This window comes from Protomyctophum parallelum, assembly GCF_964188405.1.
Source record: "Protomyctophum parallelum genome assembly, chromosome: 6".
In the NCBI taxonomy this organism is placed as follows: Eukaryota; Metazoa; Chordata; class Actinopteri; order Myctophiformes; family Myctophidae; genus Protomyctophum; species Protomyctophum parallelum.
In genome coordinates this window covers 25,726,529-25,750,399 of record NC_139701.1, presented here as the reverse complement: position 1 = coordinate 25,750,399, position 23,871 = coordinate 25,726,529, and the positions used below count along the sequence as shown (strand labels likewise).

Below are 23,871 nucleotides of genomic sequence, written 5' to 3'. Positions count from 1 at the left end.
TGTTGTATAGACAGATGCTATAGAATCATACGGTTTATCACTATCTCATTTATATATTTTTTTATTTTATTGAATTATATAATCTTGCTTTATTTTCTTTATTTAATTTATTTTTCGTATCATATCCAATATTATTGTTGTTGTTTAATTGATGTTAGCAGTCTTATCCACCATGTCACACAAGCATTTCACTGTGTATGCACCTGTATTAAGTAACACAGTATGTTGATTTTGTTATACATTTTTATTGATGAAAATGCAATGGGGTACAAAATAATGCTTGAGAGCTTGTTGCCACTGAGTTTCTTTTGTAGAATGTTTGATCTTCTGCATTTCTACTTTAAACAGCGGTTTTGTAGACTTAGATAGCAGTTGATACAGACTTATAGCATGTTATGTATACAGCACTATAATTGCATTGTATGTAATCACAGCACGTCATAGTACATGTTTATAGCATAGTATAGTATATATGTATAGTTTATATGTATAGTTTCATTATATAGATATTCCACTGTTACGTTCTTAGCTTACATGTTTCATGATAAATGCTTTTTATGATGTATCCCCATGCTTTTTTGTTCTTGCTTAATGTAAATCGCTCTGGATTAAGACTAAGAGCGTCTGCTAAATGCCTAAATTGTAGGAAATTGAAAATTGTTTGTAGGATAAGGATCCAGAAACAGGTTGTTTTAGCATGCATTCTATCATGTGTGTTTTGTGTTTTGTGTAAAAATTAAATCCTTCGTCACAATAGCAACATCTAATTTTAAAGTATTTTCTCCCTACGTGAACCTCTTCCTTGTGCTTGTCCATCTCCATATCTAACACAGATTCACCACAAATGCTACATGGAATGTGCTGCATCTTTATCCATCTCCTCCCGCTCTTCCTTTTCACTGTTTGAACCTCCATGGACGCAGGGATTGGTTCTGGAGACTCTGGGTCCGGGAAGTGTGACGGCTTGTTGCTCGAAGACGATTTTTGTCCTTCCACGTTTTTCCTTTTGCGTGATTTGCGTGGCAGTGCTGATGCTCCACAGTCCTCCACGTCAGCGTGTGTTTCCATGGGTTGAGTTGAGGTTGTTGTGGCCAGCGGCTGTGCCTCTGTGTTTTCATCCAGGTTGATCAGGGGAGGTTCGGGTTGCTTCTGGACCAGACTGGGCCTCCTCCTCTCAAGAGAAACCTCTTTACACGCAGGGAGGTGCAGGGACAAAATAACACAAAACCATTACATGTTTGAACTACATCCATTGTTTTTCTGTGCTACTTTTGCTAAATTCACTAATTACTGAAACTTTCAGTAACTTTTGCCATATGGTCTAAATTTTAGACCATGGCAAAAGTTTTAGACTCTAAAACATAATGGCACTATAGCAGTGTGGTGGAAAGTAGGCTACTGTACTTAAGTGAGCTATTTGTACTTTACTTTTTAATTTCCAATAAATGTTCAAACTCAGTTTTTACAGTGTGGTGAACTATAGTGTTACCAACCTGATCGGTATATCATATCCAGCAGTCTGCGTTGGCGGTCAATTTCCCTCTTGGAACAGGAATCTTGGTACTCATACTCTGTTATGATTTTTCCAACGATCCAAACTATGTTTTCAGCAGCAGCAGCAGAGAGTCTCTTGTTGAGTTGCAAGTTGTTGAGCAGAGACTTCAGTGTTTGTAGTAAAGCCATGTCTCGTCTCGACTCTATGACTGGTGGTGGAGAATAGATCAACACTATGGAATTTGGAAACCACGCAGCTGTTGCTTGACCGTATCCTCAGGCTCTTAGTCAATCAGTAAAAACAGGATCCTGACTTCACCTATGAAGAGACGTTTAGCTCTTCAGTCTTCACCAACTCAAGCAGTCAAGCACAATGACCAAACAGAACAGAGTCCTCTTAAATACGCACAGACGTGTGTGTTTGCGATGGCCTATCAGTGTGTGTGTGTGTGTGTGTGTGTGTGTGTGTGTGTGTGTGGGGGGGGGGGGGGGGGGGGGGGGGGTGTCACACCAACAACAGACCGAAACTCCAAGACTAGTGGTGTAGAAAAGAAGTACGGTGTTTTGTTATTCAAAAATGTTCCTCCTGAAAGCAGTACAACACACCCATGCAGGCACTGTTCATTCGAATAATGTTTGATGTAAGCTATCATCCACCTTATAATATAAGGTGTCCACATATTATGTGGACTTTACTGATTTACACACAGTTCAATATAGGCCTATAGTTCATATTAGTTTACAATTACAATTACAGCTTTATATTGGCATGAGAAAACAAACGTTTACATTGCCAAAGCAAGGGTCACTCACAATACAACAAAAACAGTTGACAATGGGGAAAGTATACAGTTGGAGGGGGTAGGCCTATAGAAATTTGTAAAACAGAGCTTTGTCACATTGCATCGTTATGTACATGTTATAACAGGATAGCCTATAAAGCTTTTTTGAAACAAATAGCACTTTTTTGCAGTCACTTCATGGCAGCATTTTTCTCATGACTATCAGAAAACTAAGATTTAAAGGTAGCAGCTCTGTTTTGTGCAAGGTCTAGCAGTCTACTTGGTACAGATTAGTCCTTAGGGTGGTTGTATTCCATTGGCGAACCTTCTTTTGTCACAACAGTTCACAAATCTTGCTGCTGTGTTTGCACATCGGTATGGGATTTTTGGTCGTTGGTCATCATAGTTTCAAACTCACGTTGGGTGTGTGTAATCTGTGGGAAGTATGTGTCTCTGCTGTCTTTGTATAGTGGGAAGGTGGTTAGAAAGTCTAGCTCTGTTTCTACCACATTGTGTGTTTTCCAGGAAAGGGTTTCCAAGGCTATTGTGTATGCACTGTGCAGTGGGTGCAAGTCTGTCTTCCCTTGGGAGTGGGATCTTTCTTTATTGCAAGGCTGTTCACTGAGTCTGTGCTTTCCTAAGTTTTTGATCGTTTACCGTGTTTAGGTATTCAGCCAATGTATCTCTTTTTAGTGATAGATAGCATTCCATTTAGCTTTTTGGTGGTCTCTTTCCAGTATGCCAGGTACAGTAGCTTTCTTTTTGTTTTGTTGGTTAAGTCCAATGGGTTTTCTCAGTGGTGGCTGTGCTTGCATTTGTGTATATTGATATTCCCTGGACCAGCTAGGCTGCATAGTCTAGACTAGGGGGCATGTTCTCCATGATTGAGGGCTATGTTATGGAGCGTGTCTGTGTTGCTTTCTTTTAGGTGGTGGTCATGAAATTTAAGTAGCCTACTCTTTTCTTTATTTTGATGTGGGTATCTCCCTAATTCTGCCCTGCAAGCATTGTTTGTTGTTTTTCGTTGGGTGCAGAGGATGGATTTGCAGAGTTCTGTGTGCAGAGTCTCTGTTTGGTGTTTATCCCATTTTTCAGGTTCTTGGTTGGTAAGGGGACACCAGATCTCACAACCATAGAGGGAGATGGGTTAAATTACAGAGTCTAATATCTTTAACCAGATTTCTATTGGGATGTCTAGCTTAACGTTCCTTTGATGGCATATAGAAAGCCCTTCTTGCCCTTTCTCTCAGGTTGTTCGCAGCTGTGTTGAAGTTTGTATAGTTTACTGTTATAGTTTACTTTAGTATAGTTTACTATACTAAAGTATATGTATGTGAGTTGTTACACCAGTCTTGTTAATAAAGTAGAACCTTATGTATTGCATAATGTATGTAGCACTGTATACTTTTTCTGCTTTCTTTTCACAGTGTTTTTCATTGTGGTCCAGCACTGAATGAAAGAGCTGATGGTGTTGGTATTTCATCAATGCAAGCAACTATGGAATTAATATACCAAGAGTCAAGACTCCTGGAAAACAAAGCAGAACATAAAAAGTTTAGCCATTGTCTCTGTGTATAATCAGATCATAATAGATTCCCATTCATATTCGCAACACATTGATATAGAAACTGTACACTGATGTTGACACTGCCATGGAGATGGGAGTGAAGTGTGGCAATCTTATCGTTGCTGTCTTATTATATCTCCATATTCAAACTTGTGTTTTTCGTAAATGAATGCCCTGCACAAGTCGGGCCTATACTTGATCATTGTCAGTGTCACACATCAAAACAAGCATCAAAACACAAAACTCAAAAGTAGCAGAGAAAATTAACAGTTTTGAGTTTTTCAGACAGATTATATTGCAACGGGAGTACTGGTCTATGCAAATGATGAATCAACAGTGCATATGGGCTCATTCAAGTACACAGTTACGATTATAATTTAGGTTTTATTTATGGAGAGTTATATTACTGGATACTGACTCAAGTAAGTAGTTTGCCATACAACTGGGGGGAGGGGGGCATCAATGGGGCCATTGCTTTAATTTTAATGTCTGGTAGGCCTACTGACGTGCAAAAGAACTACAATGATGACCCACATCGTTATACCAGTTCTTGTAACTGACTGAATATCAACTCAGTGGTAAACCTATACACCATTGCAAATTAGCCACTATCGTTCCACGCCACTTACAGACAAAACAATGCAAATCACACCTTCAATGAGTCATCACCTCTATGTGCTGACTGAATGACTTGTGAATAACAAAGCTATGTGCTAACTGTCTGACTGAATGACATGTGAATAACAAAGCTACGTGCTAACTGTCTGACTGAAATACATGAATAATAGGGTAACTTCGGTCAAAGTACTCAAGTAACCTAGCTAGGCCACTTACTGTACCAGTTCTTACTTAATTATTATCAACTCATGAAATCATCAATAATCTTGTATGTATGTATGACTCATAGGAATGGTTAGACTATGTGACAACCAGGTATAGTCTGGTGACCACCGGAGAGACGGGTGACAGCCGGAATGTAGACGGCAACCGGGTGAGCAGTATGGGTTAGCGCCCCAGCCTGTGTCCTCCGTTAGGAGGAAGCCCAACAACCCTTGGGGAGGCCTTTAGGAGGGCTCCTGAATGAACTGTCTGGTGCTGGGACTCTGGTGCAACGCACAGGTCCTCGCTCTGGTGAGAGCAGGAGTGGACCTGGTGAGACGTAGGAGGGGCCCGGACAGGAGACAACCCACAGAGCCTAGTCCCTCCATGTGCCAGAAGTGTACCTCCAAGCCCTGGCAGAGTAGTTCTGGAGTAGTTCCAACGGATTGTGTGCCCCTGGTTTTTCCCTAATGGGACTGATTGAGGGTAGCTACTGGGACGTAAGTCGGGACTTGATCACTCCCGGCTGGGTCGCCTGAGTGAGGGGTATGATGTTGCGAGACCCGAAACCCTGTTGACCTCAGGATACATCACTGATACGTCCCAGGTGCATCCATGCGATGTTTTTTTGTTATAGTATGGATGTATATTGTCCCTCATATTTATTTTAATGTAATGTAATTATATTATTTTTTACTTTTTGTTTTAGTGTTGTTGTGTCAGGCCCAAACAAATTCCTTGCAAAAAAACAGTTTTAAGGACATGTCCTTGCATTGGATTTTTTTACAAGATACTTTTCAACCTGTTCATAGACAATTTTATCCATAACTTTCGAGATGGAGCTTAGAATAGAAATATGGCAGGTATAGTAGGACATCAAGCTGCATCAAGCTGCCTCACGCTACAGAAACAGGAGCTTTGGGTCTCATGGCTCGGCAAGGCTCTTATACTACTACTACTACTACTACTACTATGGATGTTTGAATGCAATCTAATAAGTGGATACATAATGTGTCTTGTGTAAATCCTTCATCACAACATCGGGTGGCTTGGAACAGAAAGCTTGGTTTGATTGATTGATTGCAAATTGTATTAACAGTTTGTACAATGGGTATACAATTCAACGAAAGTACCCAATTAGGGTAACTTGGTTGTTGGTTCAAACAGTACTGGTCCATAGCTCTAACAGGGCTAATGTCTTATCTGATCTCTGATCAGAATTGAGGTAACACACGGCTAAAGTTAGATTTGCATTTTGTCCTCTATCTCTACAGGTAGAGTAGAACCCCGGAATGAATAAGCAGTGAAAGAAAACGTTCCCAGTCGGACCATTGATGGAGAGTGAAGGTAAGATGGCGGCGGCTATGGTGCAGATGTCCTGTTGGTATCGTGGGATGTTAGCGGTCAGAAGCGCAGGCATCACTCCCCTCATCCCTGGTCTGGTTCCGACCCACTTCAGAACCTTCTGCGTCAAGCTGCGTCCAGAGACGCTGGATGACAATCCTTATTACAACAAATACCAAGACAAGATCCGCAGGCTGCGCAGGTAAGCTAACATGCTAAACATGCCTAGTAAACCACACAGCCCTGCACGCTTCAGATGTTCTAACATCAATTTGATTGCGATTCAAAACTGTCTATGTGAAAATGTTGACAGTGTTTGATTAAATATATGATTATACCGTTGTGTTGTGTTAAACATTTAGATTTAGATGACCATTATTTTGTATTTAGTCCCTGTAATACCCCAACGGCCCAGTAGATGTCGATGTTTCTTAATTTGTGTGCACCATCCTGAAATATGGTGCTATTTTCTACTGATGGAGATAGAGAATTGTTTTTGGCATTTTTTAGTGCCAAACCCCAGGAGTTTAAGGCACGACTGGAGAAACGTCATGAAGTGAAGAATGAACCGATTGGACACTCTAAACAAGCAGAGTTTGTCAGAATGATGGAGCAGGAGGTAGGCTGTCTGTCGTGTTGTACTCAACATGTATCAAAAATGCTGTTAGAATCATCTGATCAGTATTCCGATAGTGCTAAATAATGTTTACTATGCTATACATCTGTATATATGAATGTGAATGATGGTGAATTTAAGATGTAAATGTTTACTTACTATGAGATGATATACATCTAGATATATGAACGATGTTGATGAATAAGATGTCAATTTAAATGTTGATGTTTTTATAGTTGGACAAGAAAGACCGTCAGTCTACAGGAGGACACTCTGGAGGCTTTACTAAAGACAAGGTAAAAAAAATAATCATGATTAATCATGATTTTATTCGATTCTTGATTAAACCAATTAGTTTGATTGAATACATTGTTGCAACCTTACAGAAATCTCATGTAATGCCATGAATTGTTTCCTGTTCAGACGCTGGGATCCATCTTGAACCTGGAAATGATTCACAACAACACTAGAGATGAGATCTCTGAGGTCAGTGTGAATAGATTATAAATCCATGTACATAGTACTGCATACTGTATCTGTATTATATCATTCACAACAAGACTGGAGATTTTGGAGGTCAGTCTGGTCAGATTATGTATTTAAATGGTAACTGGTGCATTTATATAGCACCTTTATCCAAGGCGCTTTACATAGATTGTGCATTACATTCACCCATTCATAACTCTGGGGGAGCACAGGTTCGAATTGCCGACCTTGCTGTTACCATCCGGAGACTCTACCCCTGAGCCACCACCGTCTCATTTATTTAGGACGCTTTACATAAAAAACAAAAAAAATCTATGAATTAATCATTAAAATAATCATTCTCTTAAAATGCACACGGCCCAGCTATCCGACCACTGAAGACGGCAGCTGAATGCTTGTCCTGTTCAGTGGTCATGGGTGTGCAAGTTTCTGCTATTTTCAGTGATGTCTGAAGTTTCTGAACACAAATCATTGATTTCATAGTATGATACAGTACATCTTGAATCTTAATAGTGTGACTGTGGACAGTCAGTTTTAAAGATCAGATTTAATAACGGTGTGTACAGTCAGTCCTAAAGATCACATTTAAATTGGGATTAGCCTACCATACAGTGTGAACACAGCCTAATATCTGTACGGAAGTGTCTTCCTAGATTTAATCACTTACTGTAAGCCCTATTTTACAAGCCCACAATGTGGCCATGTGATGTGAGTGGAGAGACAAATGGCTCTCGTTGTGTAGCAAGTGAACTAACAGTTGTGTGCAGAATTCTGTACTATATCTAATATATAACATAAATATTCTCTTATGGGGTCCCTGGCCTGGAACACAATCTGTTCAAAGTTCAAACTGGGGTTTGTGGTAGTCAAATACATTTACATTTTGGGCCTGGCAAACATGCACATGTTTGAGAATTACTGTTATGTATTATAACTGTCAAACTGAAATGAGACAACCCATTTGTGAATCTAAACTAATCTGGAAATATAATAAAAATGAAAATAACTATGGAAAGATGCTCTGAACTGATATAACCCCTTAGATATAAGCATTAGTCCAGTACCTGCCTGTAGACCCTATCGCAATTTGGTGTTGGGGGAATTTCTCACTTGAACTGAGTCAATGGGTCCCTAGACATGAAAAATCAACGAAGTGCTCGTCCGCCATAGTGCCACGAATGGCGCAATGGCCACATCAAAAATGGCCGCCATCGGCTATGATGAAAATCCAACCTTTTTGTTTTTTAGTGTTTAAGCACATGTAATACATTCATTTTGACTAATTGTGGTGTGTGGAATTCATTTCTGATATTGTTTTGATGATTTGGGGTGATTTTGACCTTGAAAGGTCATAGTCAAGGTCATTTTGCTATTCCACAGACCTTGGCCATAACTTGTCCATTTTTAGGAGTAAGAACAGGAACAATAAGTCTATTTCAACTAAATCTGACTCTTAAAATTAATTTCTGATATTGTTTTGACCATTAGGGATCATCCTGTCATTGAATTATTGATGTTAATGTCATTTTTCAATAATTCGATTATGATTCTTTAGTCGCTTTTATTATATATTTTCATGATTTGTTTTCTTTACATAAACAAAATACATGGGCATGAGAAAAACAACAACAGCACCATATTCTCAAGCTAAATGAGGACAAGACAGAAGTTCTCATAATCGGCTCTAGTGAGCAGAAAGAATCAATATTAAGCAGACTTGGCAACCTGACTGTAGACAGTAACAGTACAGTAAAGAACCTGGGGGTTATTATTGATTCCGAATTGAATTTTAATTCACACATTAATCATGTTACCAAGATTGCCTTTTTTCACCTTAGAAATATTGCACGAATCAGAGCCTATGTGTCCTTGGACGATGCAAAAACGCTAATCCACGCCTTTGTTTTCTCTCGGCTTGATTACTGCAATGCACTTTTTTCAGGACTGCCTAAGAAAACAACTGACAGATTACAACTTGTCCAAAATGCAGCAGCCAGAGTTTTAACTAGAACTAAGATGAGAGAACATATTACTCCAGTTTTGGCATCACTGCACTGGCTTCCGGTTGTTTTTAGGATTGATTTTAAAATTCTTTTACTTGTCTATAAAGCCCTCAATGGTCTCGCACCTTCCTACCTACATGACTGCTTGCCTAAATATGTCCCAAACCGCCCGCTAAGGTCTTCCACTGCTGGCCTGCTCGCTTTGCCTAAAAAAATGGCAACTAAAAAATACGGGGAAGCAGCTTTTTGCTTCTACGGGCCATCGGCATGGAACAAGCTCCCTCTGTACCTTCGTCAGGCAGCCTCTGTAGACATTTTTAAAGCTCAGCTCAAGACCCACTTCTACAACATTGCCTTTAAGTGATCTTATATTTTGTGTTATTCATGTCCTCACTGTATTGCATTACTGCTTGTTTTTTAATGTCGTTGCCTTGCTTTTCTTTTATGCTTTGCTTTTATTTTATTCTCCATTGTTCTGTAAAGCACTTTGAGCTGCATTTGATGTCATGAAAGGTGCTATACAAATAAAGTTTTATTATTATTATTATTATTATATGTGCTGTGTGAATAAGCCCATTGTACAAAAGACTCTGTCCATGGCCCAAATGAGCCAATTCATTGCTATGGCAACCCCATAGTGGAGGATATTAAGTCAATATATCATAAGAATCGTTCACTTGATGGTACAAGCACCAAATTTGGTACACAAGTGCTTCAGAACCTACTCTCTCAGAAAAGTACGTTGTCCACTTGAAAAAACTAAATGGCCACCATTTTTCAAGATGGCCGCCAAATGAAAAGGGCCTTTTGTGGCAGTTCTGGACAACCGTGGGTCCGACCAACTCGAGACCGGGCACTGCACTCCCTGTGGGTGTGTGGAACGTGTGTGTCGAATTCGGTGAAGTCAGTGGGGCAAACGGTTCTCGGGTTACGTGGATTACAGATGTACAGACACACACAGACTTGAATATATGTCAATGGGCAATGCCCATTGGTTTTTTTTTTTAGATAATGGGTAAGAAGAGAGAGATGTGATGTCAGGTGGTGTAGGCTAAGAAGTGGTCAGGGCTAAGATAAAGTATATGAGATGTACAGTAAGTGCAAAGAGAGATGGTGAGGGAGGGAGAAAAATATTTGTACCAATTGACCAGAGAGTAGACAGTAGTGTAACAGGTTAAGGTGAGTATAGAGATGGAAATGTTCTAGCAAGTGAAGCCAGTGTATTGAGAATATGGGACATATGTGTCAGGAGTTATTTGTGACAGAAGGCTACCAGTGAGAGGGAAGATGTATACGATGGTAGTGAGACCAGCCATGCCGTACGGTTGGAAACGGTGGCACTGATGAAAAGGAGGCACAGCTGGAGGTGGCAGAATTAAGGATGCTATGGTTCTCATTAGGAGTGAAAAGGAAGGACTTGATCAGAAATGACTAAATTAGAGGATCAGCCCAGGTTAGAAGGTTTGGGGATAAAGCAAGAGAGGTGAGGTTGAGATGGTTTAGACATGTGAAAAGGAGGGATGAGGGTACATTGGGAGAAGGATGCTGAAGATGTAGCTGCCAGGTAAGAGGATGGCCAAAGACGAGGTTTAAGGATGCTGTGAGAGATGACATGAAGGTGGCAGGTCACAGAGGAAGATGCAGAAAACAAAACCAAAAGGGGTCCTCCCCTTTTCCCTGTGCGTGCACACACACACACACACACACACACACACACACACACACACACACGGTACTGTACAGTACACTACAGTATGTTACAGTACAGTATGGTAAAGTACAGTACGGTACAGTAACGTGCGGTACGGCATGGTACAGTATGATACCATAAAGTATGGTACAGTACAGTATGATGCCGTACAGTACAGTAAGGTACAGTATGATACCATACAGTAAGGTACAGTATGGTACAGTATGGTACCATGCAGTATGGTACAGTACAGTACAGTACAGTATGATACCATACATTAAGGTATGGTACAGTATGGTGCCCTACAGTGCCGTACAGTATTATACAGTATGGTTCAGTACATCACAAAGGTATAGCCAAATATATGCAGAAATGCAAAACCAGTCTAATTTTGGTGGCCATCTTGAAATATCACCGCCATATTGGATTTTTGGATGGCTCGGTTTAAAGAGTTGACCAAAGGAATGTTCACGGCAAATGTCACGCTTGTATCACCAAGCGAACAACCGTTCCAATGATCTGCTAATTGCACAAATTCTGTGTGTGTCTGTACGTCTGTAATCCACGTAACTCAAGAACCGTTCGCCCCACTTCAAATTCGACATACACGTTCCACACACCCACAGGGAGTGCAGTGCCCGGTCTCGAGTTGGTCGGACCCACGGTTGTCCAGAACCGCCACAAAAGGCCCTTTTTATTTGGCGGCCATCTTGAAAAATGGTGGCCATTTAGTTTTTTCAAGTGTACATCGTACTTTTCTGAGAGAGTAGGTTCTGAAGCACTTGTGTACCAAATTTGGTGCTTGTACCATCAAGTGAACGATTCTTATGATATATCGACTTAATATCCTCCACTATGGGGTTGCCATAGCAATGAATTGGCTCATTTGGGCCATGGACAGAGTCTTTTGTACAATGGGCTTATTCACACAGCACATATGGTGCTGTTGTTGTTTTTCTCATGCCCATGTATTTTGTTTATGTAAAGAAAACAAATAATGAAAATATATAATAAAAGCGACTAAAGAATCATAATCGAATTATTAAAAAATGACATTAACATCAATAATTCAATGACAGGATGATCCCTAATGGTCAAAACAATATCAGAAATTAATTTTAAGAGTCAAATTTAGTTGAAATAGACTTATTGTTCCTGTTCTTACTCCTAAAAATGGACAAGTTATGGCCAAGGTCTGTGGAATAGCAAAATGACCTTGACTATGACCTTTCAAGGTCAAAATCACCCCAAATCATCAAAACAATATCAGAAATGAATTCCACACACCACAATTAGTCAAAATGAATGTTTTACATGTGCTTAAACACAAAAAAACAAAAAGGTTGGATTTTCATCATAGCCGATGGTGGCCATTTTTTATGTGGCCATTGCGCCATTCGTGGCACTATGGCGGACGAGCACCTCGTTGATTTTTCATGTCTAGGGACCCATTGACTCAGTTCAAGTGAGAAATTCACCCAACACCAAATTGCGATAGGGTCTACAGGCAGGTACTGGACTACATGTATTGACTTGGTTTAGAACTAGATAAGGGGATTTTATTCAAATGTATTTAATATATGATGTATAATGTCATTTGATATTATAAGTATAAGCTCTTTGATATGTGACATACAGTATTAACAATGATTTGTAAATACGAATAATATTGAATCTATTTTGTCTCTTTTAGCTTTGGATGAAGTATTATTCAACTAAGGACACAATCAGTGCAGTCATACCGGTGAGCTTTTACACATGGATTGTTTCAGTGCTAATGATAATATCAGTATGTAGTTCATATTCATCATACTATGGTATGTATGTATGTGATGTGAAGTGTGGCTCACTTTATGTCATAATCATCCAGATTAAAACAAAATATTTCACTTTATGCACAATGGGCATCATTTATCAATGGAGTGTATATTCTGCCTTCAATTTCTGCTTAGGAATGAACGTACACCATGGTCCATGTGAGATTTATCAAGTGATCCTATACAGCCAATGCCAGCGTAAAATTGGTCGGAACTGTGATAAATGTCACGGCTGAAACCGACCGTCATTTAAATATTGATCAAAACGCCCTGATTTTCCAACATGAACAACTGGAATATATGGAAAGCCAATAAGAATACGTTTCCCCCCTTCGCCTCCCACTGCCTGTCATGTCCGCACACGCACATACAGTAAGCACGCACCTACTTGCAAGTTAGTGTGCATTTTGGGACACTGGCAAGTGTCCCAGTGTTTGCCAGTAGGATTATTCTGTGAGGCTACAACCTTTGTCACATAGTAGCAGGCTACATGAATCACACAGTGACATCACACTGATCACAGTTGCATCGCCATGAATGGAATACCTTTGTAGTCTATATTAATTTAACGATCCCCCGTGAGCCTTGACTGCTGTGACTGAGTGCCGCCACGTTAATGAGAGCCTGGCAAGGCTTATGGAGTGATTGACGAATTAATGCATAATCATATGGATAAAGGCTGGTGTGTTCTTGGTGGATGGTTATACAGTATCTCCAATCTCCCGGTGGTCCGAATAAATCCAGTCAGTGTGAAGATATTACCTGCACTGGGCACAGTTTTGGAGCGTGTGATTTCTTCTATCCTTAACGCAGGTTGTTGTACAGTACATAACTCCATGGACGTACTATTATATATACGTTTGGAGAAATGGAGACCTCACTCTACATGAAAGATTTAAACAGTGGCGTCGCCGCCCAAAAGCCCAAATTGTATCTGAAGGACTGTTAAAGCAAATAAACTAGGCGTGCATGTCCATTTATGCCAAAATCAAAATGCTATATTTCCACAGAGATTGTTTATAAGTGTGTTAATCATCTTGCACATATGCGCTCAAATGGCTGAATGATTAAGCATAATTATAATTGTTACATTGTAAACATCTTTTTTTAATTGCGTGATTTTTATTTCTTGTAGTACAGTTGGAAATATCCTACCAATTGTATTGGTAGGATATTGGTATTAGTTTTAGAGCTATACATTTTAGGAGTGAATACATATTTGTTTAGATGCCTGTCAGCTGGTCAGACAATGCTCCTCCGCTTGTCTTATGATATAATTGCCAAGTTGATAAATGAATTGGCATAGAATCTAGAATATATGAAAATTTTCAAATTATATTACGGAAGAAAATTAACTTTTCCACAATATTCTGAAAAAACTTCCTTGTATGATATAATAATAGCAGATCTACAAGACTCTTGAACCATTTACCAAACCTTAAATTGTGTTTCTTTCCATCCATACAGACCCAGACGTTTGAAGTCATGTTCAACAGAGCCAAATCCTGTCCAGTGGTAAGACCCCCCCCCCCCTCCACCGCGCGTACTCACGTATTGCCTATACCCATGAGAACATAAAAAATTGCCATTCTTTTTATTATTTTCCTTATGACCATAATGTCTTCCTGTGTAGTTCCCTATGACCATATATGTCTTCCTGTGTAGTTCCTGTACGCGTTGCCTCAGCGGGAAGGATACGAGTTCTTCCTGGGTCAGTGGGCGGGGCATGAACTTCACTTCACCTCCCTCATCAACGTCCAGGTACGCTCACATCTGTTTTTCATACACTCACGGGCCGTTCTCATTGGCTAGTGTCAACGTCCAAGTACGCCTGCCGTTCTCATTGGCTAGAGTGCACTGGGAAGCGAGCTGGAAGTTCCATGGAAGGCATTAAGTAGTATAAGTGATTTTCTTTGGTACTAGTTTGAATGGACAGGTATCAGTCAAAAAGGAGACATCGAAGAGGTGGGGAAGGATCAACATATGGAATGTCGGAACAGGTCAGCTCCATATATGGAGATCTAAAGGTTTGATGTTTGGAGTCACTGACGGACTGACATGTTTTTCATAGTAATCTGCGACCTACAGTCGCAAAAATAGTGTTAAAAAGCTCTATTGTGATAGTACTCATTGCTATGTAGTGTAGTGTTTGCTCAGTAACGGGAGTCTCCACTCTCCATGTCTCGCCAGCTTTTTATTAAACAGAAATTAATTTTCAGAAACCGGATTCTGTTATTAATGATGTTATGTTAGTCCCTAGGAGAGCACGCTCCCAGCCAGTTGATTCTCTACCACTATCCTGAGCTCAGATTTTTTTTATTGTTATAATGTTGTTATTAATGTTATGTTATTAATGATGTTATGTTAGTCCCTAGGAGAGCACGCTCCCAGCCAGTTGATTCTCTACCACTATCCTGAGCTCAGCAAAGACAAGGGAATCATCCTCATGACTGCAGAGATGGACCAAAAGTTCATAGTAAGTAATGCATGGCCAGGCTGTATAGACCGCCGAAGTCCTGACGTCACTCACTCATCCCCTGGTTCTGCCTGGTTCACGGAAGTAATTTCTCTATGAAGAATAACATGGGATCATCTTAAAATCGTTTAATTTAAGCATTTAAGGTGTTATTGTCAGGGAGGTGTCTCTGTATCGTTTGCGACAGTCAGTCACTCATATATGATATCATATATGATGTCTGTTTCTACCGAAAATGTAATTAATTCAGTAGCAGTAACAATAGCGTTTTCTCTCAGTCAGTTGATTCTTCATATTCGAGTGAAATGGCCGGGATGACATATGTTTATTTTTCAAACAGTTCTTATATGAGGCGATCTAAAAAGTTACAATGCAAATAAAAAGTACATGAACCTGTGGATTTGTGCCCTCTACTGATATTGACGTCAGACTTCGGTGCTCTATTGTACCTCCCATATAGTAATGCAGGCTATATGCTCAGCCCAAGTTTGTTAAATTTCTAACTAAGATTATACAGTATATGGATATATTTTATCTACACAGATTAACAACAAAAAAGACAAATCATGACTAGTATTTCTGGTTTAACGGTGTATTATCTGGATGGGGAGAAAAAAATTATAATAAATGTTCAAATCAGTTAAATGTACCATTCTGAGGGGGCACAGTGGCACAGTTGGTAGTGCTGTCGCCTCACAGCTAGAAGGTCCTGGGTTCGATTCCCGCTCGGGGCACTGTGGGTGCTGGCGGCGTGTTTCCTCCTCCGCGTCATCAGTGCCCATACCCGAAGGCGGGGTTGGCGAAAGGGCCTTTCTGTGTGGAGTTTGCATGTTCTCCCCGTGACCGTGTCCCCTAGGGCAGTGTTACAAGCTCACACCGCGTCGCGTCCACCACACCTTGTGAGCTTGTAGATCAGCTAGTTTCACATGGAACTAGAAAAAGTGCCCTTCTGGGCACAGGTCTCCACCAGGATAGGAATGTAGGACATTGCAGCTTGCCTTCATCTGGTGGTTGGATAAAAGGGCAACAAAAGTAAACTAGGGAGTTGGCATACAAAGTTATCCACAGATCCGTGCAGTTAGAGGTAAAAACACTTTTCGGCCAGTTATAGCGCCACCTTGAGGCTGAGTTGAAATTGTTCATGTGGCATTTCGTCCTCGGCCTAGTGGGAATGTGGGTGCACAATTTCACGGAAATCACGCGATGTGTTCATGATTTGCAGCATTTTGTTTGAAACTGAGCACTCCTGTGAACTTTGGAAGCCAATCTTAACCAATCAGGATGGAGTCTGAGAAATCTGAAAGACCGGTTTCGTTGAATGGCTCTAGAGAGACTGTGTACCAATTTGCGCGATGTTTGGACAAAATCTGTAGGTGTACTGTGCAAAAACTTGTTTTGCACAAAGCGGCCTCCTGGTGGTGCTATAACAGGCCGTTCTGGAAAGTTTGGGGCAGAGGTTCATCGTTGGCATCCAGGGAGTGTGTGTGCAAAATTTGGCATCGACCGGGTTAACGATGGCCGAGATTAGCTGCTCACGGACACACGGACGGACGGACACACACACACACACACACACGGACGGACGGACGGACGGACGGACGGACGGAGTGCAAAACATACTCTCCCCCCATGCCTTCGGCCTGGTGGAGACAAATATACAGGCTGAGACGTTTAGAAACTTTCCCCTTCACAATAAATGCACACCAGCTTTCACATGTTCATTCCATATAAAGAAAAGACAGGAGGAAAGTGGGCAAGGATTATGAATTTGGTGGCATTTCACATTGCAAAAGGGTGCAGGAAGAGTGGGCACGTGGGCACCTCAGTGTTAAATATCCTTATTGGCCATTAGGTTGAACATGCCCATGCAGAAGGTATGGGGTGTCTCATTCAAAGACGAAGTTTTACTCTGTCAAAAGTATAATGTGTTTGGTATCAAAGACGTTTTACCATATATTTAATTTATATATATTTTTTTTTGAGTGGTGCAACCACTCCTACAACCAGCTTGCAATGTCCTCGTACCTGTTTGTTTGTTTGTGTGTGTGTCTGTGTGTTTGTTTGTTTGTGTGTGTGTGTGTCTGTCTGTGTGAGCATGAGTATGTGACTTAATAATAGCAGTAGGGGGCGCCAGAAACAGTGAGAGGGGTAGTGACTCTAATGAGAGAGAGTGAGAGAGAGAGAGAGAGAGAGAGAGAGAGAGAGGGGGGGGGGGGGGAATTGCACCACTCAGTTCACACGTGTGTGATTTTTTTTAAATATATAGGCCTATACAGTGGAGGAAATAAGTATTTGATCCCCTGCTTTTTTTTGTACATTTTGTAAATTTGCCCTAATACAAAGAAATGAGCGGTCTATAATCTTTATGGTACTTTTATGTTAACAGATAGAGACAGGACATCAACAAAAAAGTCCAGAAAAAAACATTATATAAAGGTTATAAATTAAACTCCATTTGATCAGGTGAAATAAGTATTTGATCCCCAAGCACATCATGACTTAATACTTGGTGGAGAAACCCTTGTTGGCAAGCACAGAAGTCAGACATTTCTTGCATTTGGTCACCAGGTTTGCACACACCTCAGGAGGAATTCTGGTCCACTCCTTTTTACAGATCCTCTCCAAATCCTGAAGGTTTCGAGGCCGTCGCTTGGCAACTCGAAGCTTCAGCTCCCTCCACAGATTTTCTATGGGATTAAGGTCTGGAGACTGGCTAGGCTACTCCATGACCTTAATGTGCTTCTTCTTGAGCCACTCCTTTGTTGCCTTGGCCGTATGTTTTGGGTCGTTGTCATGCTGGAAGACCTATCCACGACCCATCTTCAGTGCTCTGGTTGAGGGAAGGAGGTTCTTGTCCAAAATCTTACCGTACATGGCCCCGTCCATCAACCCCACAACGCGGTGAAGTTGTCCTGTACCCTTAGCAGAGAAACACCCCCAAAGCATAATATTCCCACCTCCATGCTTGACGGTGGGGATGAAAACCATTGGAAACACATTACGCCGCAATGGATTGAAATCCTGAAGTGACCGCAAGGTCCCCGTGCTCAAGAAGACACATGTACAGGCCCGTCTGAAGTTTGCCAATGAACACCTAAATGATTCTGAGAAGGCTTGGGAGAAGGTGATGTGGTCAGATGAGACCAAAATTGAACTCTTTGGCATCAACTCGACTCGTCGTGTTTGGAGGGAGAGGAATGCTGAATACAAACCCCAGAACACCATCCCTATTCCCTACCGTCAAGCATGGAGGTGGGAATATTATGCTTTGGGGGTGTTTCTCTGCTAAGGGTACAGGACAACTTCACCGTGTTGTGGGGTTGATGGACGGGGCCATGTACGGTAAGATTTTGGACAAGAACCTCCTTCCCTCAACCAGAGCACTGAAGATGGGTCGTGGATGGGTCTTCCAGCATGACAACGACCCAAAACATACGGCCAAGGCAACAAAGGAGTGGCTCAAGAAGAAGCACATTAAGGTCATGGAGTAGCCTAGCCAGTCTCCAGACCTTAATCCCATAGAAAATCTGTGGAGGGAGCTGAAGCTTCGAGTTGCCAAGCGACAGCCTCGAAACCTTCAGGATTTGGAGAGGATCTGTAAAAAGGAGTGGACCAAAATTCCTCCTGAGGTGTGTGCAAACCTGGTGACCAAATACAAGAAACGTCTGACTTCTGTGCTTGCCAACAAGGGTTTCTCCACCAAGTATTAAGTCATGATGTGCTTGGGGATCAAATACTTATTTCACCTGATCAAATGGAGTTTAATTTATAACCTTTATATAATGTTTTTTTCTGGACTTTTTTGTTGATATTCTGTCTCTATCTGTTAACATAAAAGTACCATAAGAATTATAGACCGCTCATTTATTTGTATTAGGGCAAATTTACAAAATTTACAAAAAAAAGCAGGGGATCAAATACTTATTTCCTCCACTGTATATATATAATATATATACAGGGCTGCCATATTTCAGAAAATGTCAAGAGTGAGACAATATAAGTGTTTTAATGCGTTCGACGCCGCCCAAATGTCATTTTTTTAATGTCGATTTGGCCGATTATATATTATATACATACCCCCCCCCCCCTCCCCCCAGGTGTTCCCCGAGATTTTTAGGCTATGAAAAGTGTTCCCTGGGACAAAAAAGGTTGGGAAACACTGCCCTAGGGTAGGTACCCTCACAAAAACATGCAGTAATCCTGGTCTCTAAACTGCCTCCCCCTGGCCAGCCGGGACACCTGATGGAGGGGAAAGAAACTGGTTGGAATAACGTGTTCCTTCCACGCGCTACGTCCAACCAGGGAAACTCCCCCCTGTCAGGTGTAAAGGAGCAACTTGGACACTCAAGCATGAAGGAAGCATGAGTTAAGTCCGTTGCTCTCCCTAGGTTGGCAGAGGGTGTGTAGAGCCCAGGATCACATCACAGGATGATTGACACAGGGGTGAAAATGGGTTACAAAATCGTGGGACAAAAAAAAAAAGAAAAAAATTTACCATTCTGACCATTTCCCCTTTTTACAGAGCGTCCACCAGGCCCAGTGCCTGGCCAATCAGGTGCAGCTGTTCTACGGCACACAGAGGCAGGAGACGTTCCGATTGGTGGAGGCATTCAACCACAGTCAAACAGACTTCAAACATATGTCTGTCATCGCTGAACTGGAGCAGAGTGGACTGGGGTCTGCTGCCTCTTAGGTATCATACTAGAGGGAGACGGAGAGACCTGCTGCATGATACTAGAGAGGGACAGGCTGAAAGTATAGTTCACTTATTTGTATATACAAACATGTAAGCGTTTCCCATTCCCATGGTTTGGGAGTCGCTTGCACACAACATACTGTATATATAGTATACTGTATGTGTATGTTTACTGAGTGAGAGATCACAGTAAACGTCCTAAGTCGCCTTCCTCTGAACTGGGAAGAAAACTGCAGCCAAAAGTTTGACACGTGAGTGCTGTGACTTCTTTTCCTTTGTGTCTAATGAGCTGTCGGGTTGTGTTTGTGATATCTGTGTGATAGAGAGAAGAAGTGAGTGCTGGCATTTTCTTCTCTCTCTCAGTTATCGTCGAGCCTTGCACCTACAGTATAAGGATTTATTATCTAACCTGGAGTGTTGCGGGTTGTCTGCTTCGGCAGTCTTTTTCTCCTCATATCTGTGTGATATAGGCATGTAACGATACACTCAACTCACAATACGTATCACGATATGAGGTTCACGATACGATTTTTCACGATATTTTTAACACAATTATTTTCCAGACAAATGGCAGATTATTTTTAAATGATTTATCTTCCCCCCTAGCTTTTTTCACAATTTTTTTTTTTAACTACATTGCAAAAGTAGCATTACTTTTCATGTAAAATTACTTAATTTCTGTGCAACAACTGTAAACATGCTTTCATGTTTAAACCTAGCTCGAGTTAACATTTATTTTCTTTGATGGCATCTTAGGATAGATGTAAACCTATTTGACAGTGCAGAAACATAATTGCCTTCCTTGATGTATTAATGAGCAATCACCTGTGTCACAGACACATACAGCTCCCCTCTGCAGGCCTCTACTACTGAAAGTGACTGCATGGAGTCTGTCTCATTTCTCTCCAAAAGCATGCGAATATGATGGAATATGATTTACAGCTTTTTTTGGAAAATATTAATTCTTAATAAATCGATATATATCGATATAAGATATATCGTTACATGCCACTGTGATATCAATGTAAAAGTGATGTTAGTGTAATGTAGGAGTCTTGATTCCTGTTGAGTCTCTACAGAGCCGAACCGACTTTTTACAGCATATTAGGCTGCAATATTTTATATTAAAATTATATATATAACTATTTTTGCTGGCTACCCCCTGGAACAGAGTACAGGTTTTTTTTATGAATCTATTATGTTAATAAATATCCCATAAACTCAACAAAACATGTCTGTTCACAGGGTGGCAGTCATGTACAAGAAATAATTAGATGATTATGTGTGTGAATATAATTATATATGCTTAAAATTGTTATAATTATAAATTTACTGTGTGTATATATACCGGTATACATGTAAAGAATATAATACGAATATAAACTACGAATGACTTTCTTCTCATGGCAGTAGTTGAGTGCATCTTAATTGGCCTTGGTGTGGGTGTTTACCTGGAAATGATTACTTGTTCAATAGTTAATACAAATGGTAAAATACATATTTTGAACTGAATGATGTGCTTATAATCACTCATTAAACATAATTATCTTAATTATACAACGGGTCGTTTCGAGGAAGCAATCTGAAACCGCTTCTAGCCGTTCCTTAAACCAGTGCAAAGGTACACCTAATCAAAACAAAGATTTAAGCTGTGTTTTTCTCCCAGAGCGCAGCAGACTCTGTGGCTAGGCTAGCTATAGTTTCTTGGGACATTTGTGGTCATAGTGACTACATCTGTCATTTTTCGGCGATTATCTTAGTTTTAAGAGTAACTGTTGTATAATTGTAATATTACACTCGAGGGTGTTCTTTATCGTCATTTGCACTTCTGCGATACCTTTCGGAACGGGCGAGTTCCTACAGCACCGCAGGCGTGCATTAATTATGAATATAGAACACCCTCTCGTGTAATATCGCTTAATTAAAACAATAAGTACATGCTCTAGGAAATAGTGAATCAGTCTGGATTCCAGCCTAGCATTTTTGCAATCGTCAGATGATCCTGCAGTCCTAGCCATGGTTCACATGAATCATGCTTGTCCTGGCACAACTTCAGCCTGTTTTTTGCGACTGCTACATTTACAAAGCAAACATGTACATAAACATTCAGATTTCAAATCTAAAGTCAAAGTGCTCACCCAAGGTGCCACGAATGTTAGAATTTCCCTGGGTCGGCTATTGGCACCCATGCATTTCATGTTCAATAAAAAGCTTTTTTTTATCCAAGCGCCAGTTTCTTTTTTTTTTCAGTGGTGCAACCACTCCCTTATGTAGCTATGTGTGTGGCTGGCTGGGTGGGTGGGTGGCTGGCTGGGTGTCTGGGTGGGTGGGTATGAGCACGGAAACAGCATGGTTGTTTTTCACCACCTGTGCGCAACCTAACACACACACGCGCATGTATTAACTGTATATATGATGCTTTCGGGTGTGCCAGAACAGTGACAGTACAGTAGAGCAGGGTTCCCCAATTAGAAGAAGAAGAATTAAAAAAAAAGGGGGGGGGGGGTCCCCAGATATAAATGGCATTAAATGGGGGACAGTAGCCTCTGCATGTCAAACTGGGGGGGCCTTTTCAAATGGGGTCGTGCGAGGTCGAGGTCTTGCCCTGAAAATACATTTTCAGGGCAAGACCTCGACCTTGCGCCTGCCGACTCGGCCCCCAGCCTGGTACCCTAGTCAAAATATGGCCCTTGGGGAAAATTAATTGGGGAACCCTGCAGTAGAGGGTACAGTAGAGGGACCGCCACACGGTAACTGTCATTTCTCAACCGTTTCGGACGCTGGGCGGCACGGCCCCCTGGTCGCGTTCCTGGGGGTCTGGAACTTCCCCACCACCGGGGACCCCCACATGGTAACTCTGTCATTTCTCTACCGTTTCAGACACGGTGTGGCTCGCCGGCACCGGCACCCTGGGTGCGTTCCTGTGGGTCTGGAGGTGTATTGCACTGATAACACTGGGTGTGTTTGATATATAGGTACACTGACCACACTGCCAATACAAACTAATAGCTGAGTGTGACCCCGGTGTGCAGCTGAATTCGCCCTTAAAAATATATATAATTTAAATGTTAAAACTATTTGCCTATAAGGTGACTTGATTGACATAAAAAAGGTCGGCTCAAACCCACAATACTTTTTTTCTCAAGTCAAAAAAGTGTGGGCACCCCTGCTGCAGGACAGGGCAGGTGATCGGAACATCACAGTAAACAAAGCCCAGGCATTCATTGTAAAACAAACCATTAGGAAATTGCACAATGCTGTCAATGCACATCATATAATGCTAAATGGTTTGAAAAATAACTTCAATTGTGAATTTAACTTTTGAAAAACTTTTCAGTTTAGTTTAGTTATCAGGCGTTTGTGATAATCTAGTGGGTTGAGCTATCCCCTCCTTGTGCAAATATGCTCCACCCTATAATCAACCCTATTCTGTAGTGTATACAAACAAACCAAAATACAACTGTCATTAAAACAACATGACAGCAGCATCAGCTACTCAGCAAGTGGCTTGATGTCCAGTTCCAGTGAATATGACACACAGTACGGAATAGTCTTCCATGTAATCCATGTGTGTATAGTGCAGTTTGGGATTAAATTAAAAGTTCCTACTGTATATCCAAAATAACAGGTGGAAAGTAACTAAGCGCATTTAGCCTACTTAATAATAATAATAATTTTGAGGGGTTTAGTTTACTCAGGTATTTTTCTATATTGCAGTATTGGTACTTTTACTTAAGTACAAAGTGTGAGTACTTTTTCCATCAATGCAAAATAATAAAACTGACTAATTTTGTCCAAAGCAAAGTGTAGCAGGTCATTGTCTGATGTCAAAGGTTGTAAAGAAATGTTGGGGGGGGGGGGGGGGGGGAGCATTTGCAAAGAGGTCACATTTAAGAAAACAGCACAGACCTTGTAAGAAAAACAAACTATTAGGAAATGGCACAATGTACTTCTCCATATGAAAAGCTAAATAGACTTGACTGACAACCTATCTGGTGCAATTCTGAAGCCAGGCAATCAATTACACAATAGCAACTATATTGAAATAATATCACATGCATGCCAAATTCCTTCAATGCAA

The 23,871-nt window shown here is 40.9% G+C and overlaps 1 protein-coding gene across 1 annotated transcript; it reads left to right on the top strand.

Annotated features, from left to right (window-relative positions):
- Positions 1-5,996: 5,996 nt before the first annotated feature.
- On the top strand, positions 5,997-23,594 carry LOC310860993 (ATP synthase mitochondrial F1 complex assembly factor 1-like; the record flags this gene model as incomplete). The annotated part of the gene is made up of 10 exons (XM_083768231.1): positions 5,997-6,208; positions 6,517-6,625; positions 6,859-6,918; positions 7,046-7,108; positions 12,495-12,545; positions 14,086-14,133; positions 14,284-14,379; positions 14,987-15,094; positions 19,617-19,787; positions 22,671-23,594. 9 exons carry the CDS (start codon positions 5,997-5,999, stop codon positions 19,785-19,787), a joined length of 918 nt encoding a protein of 305 aa, XP_083624357.1. The 3' UTR covers positions 22,671-23,594.
- Positions 23,595-23,871: the final 277 nt, after the last annotated feature.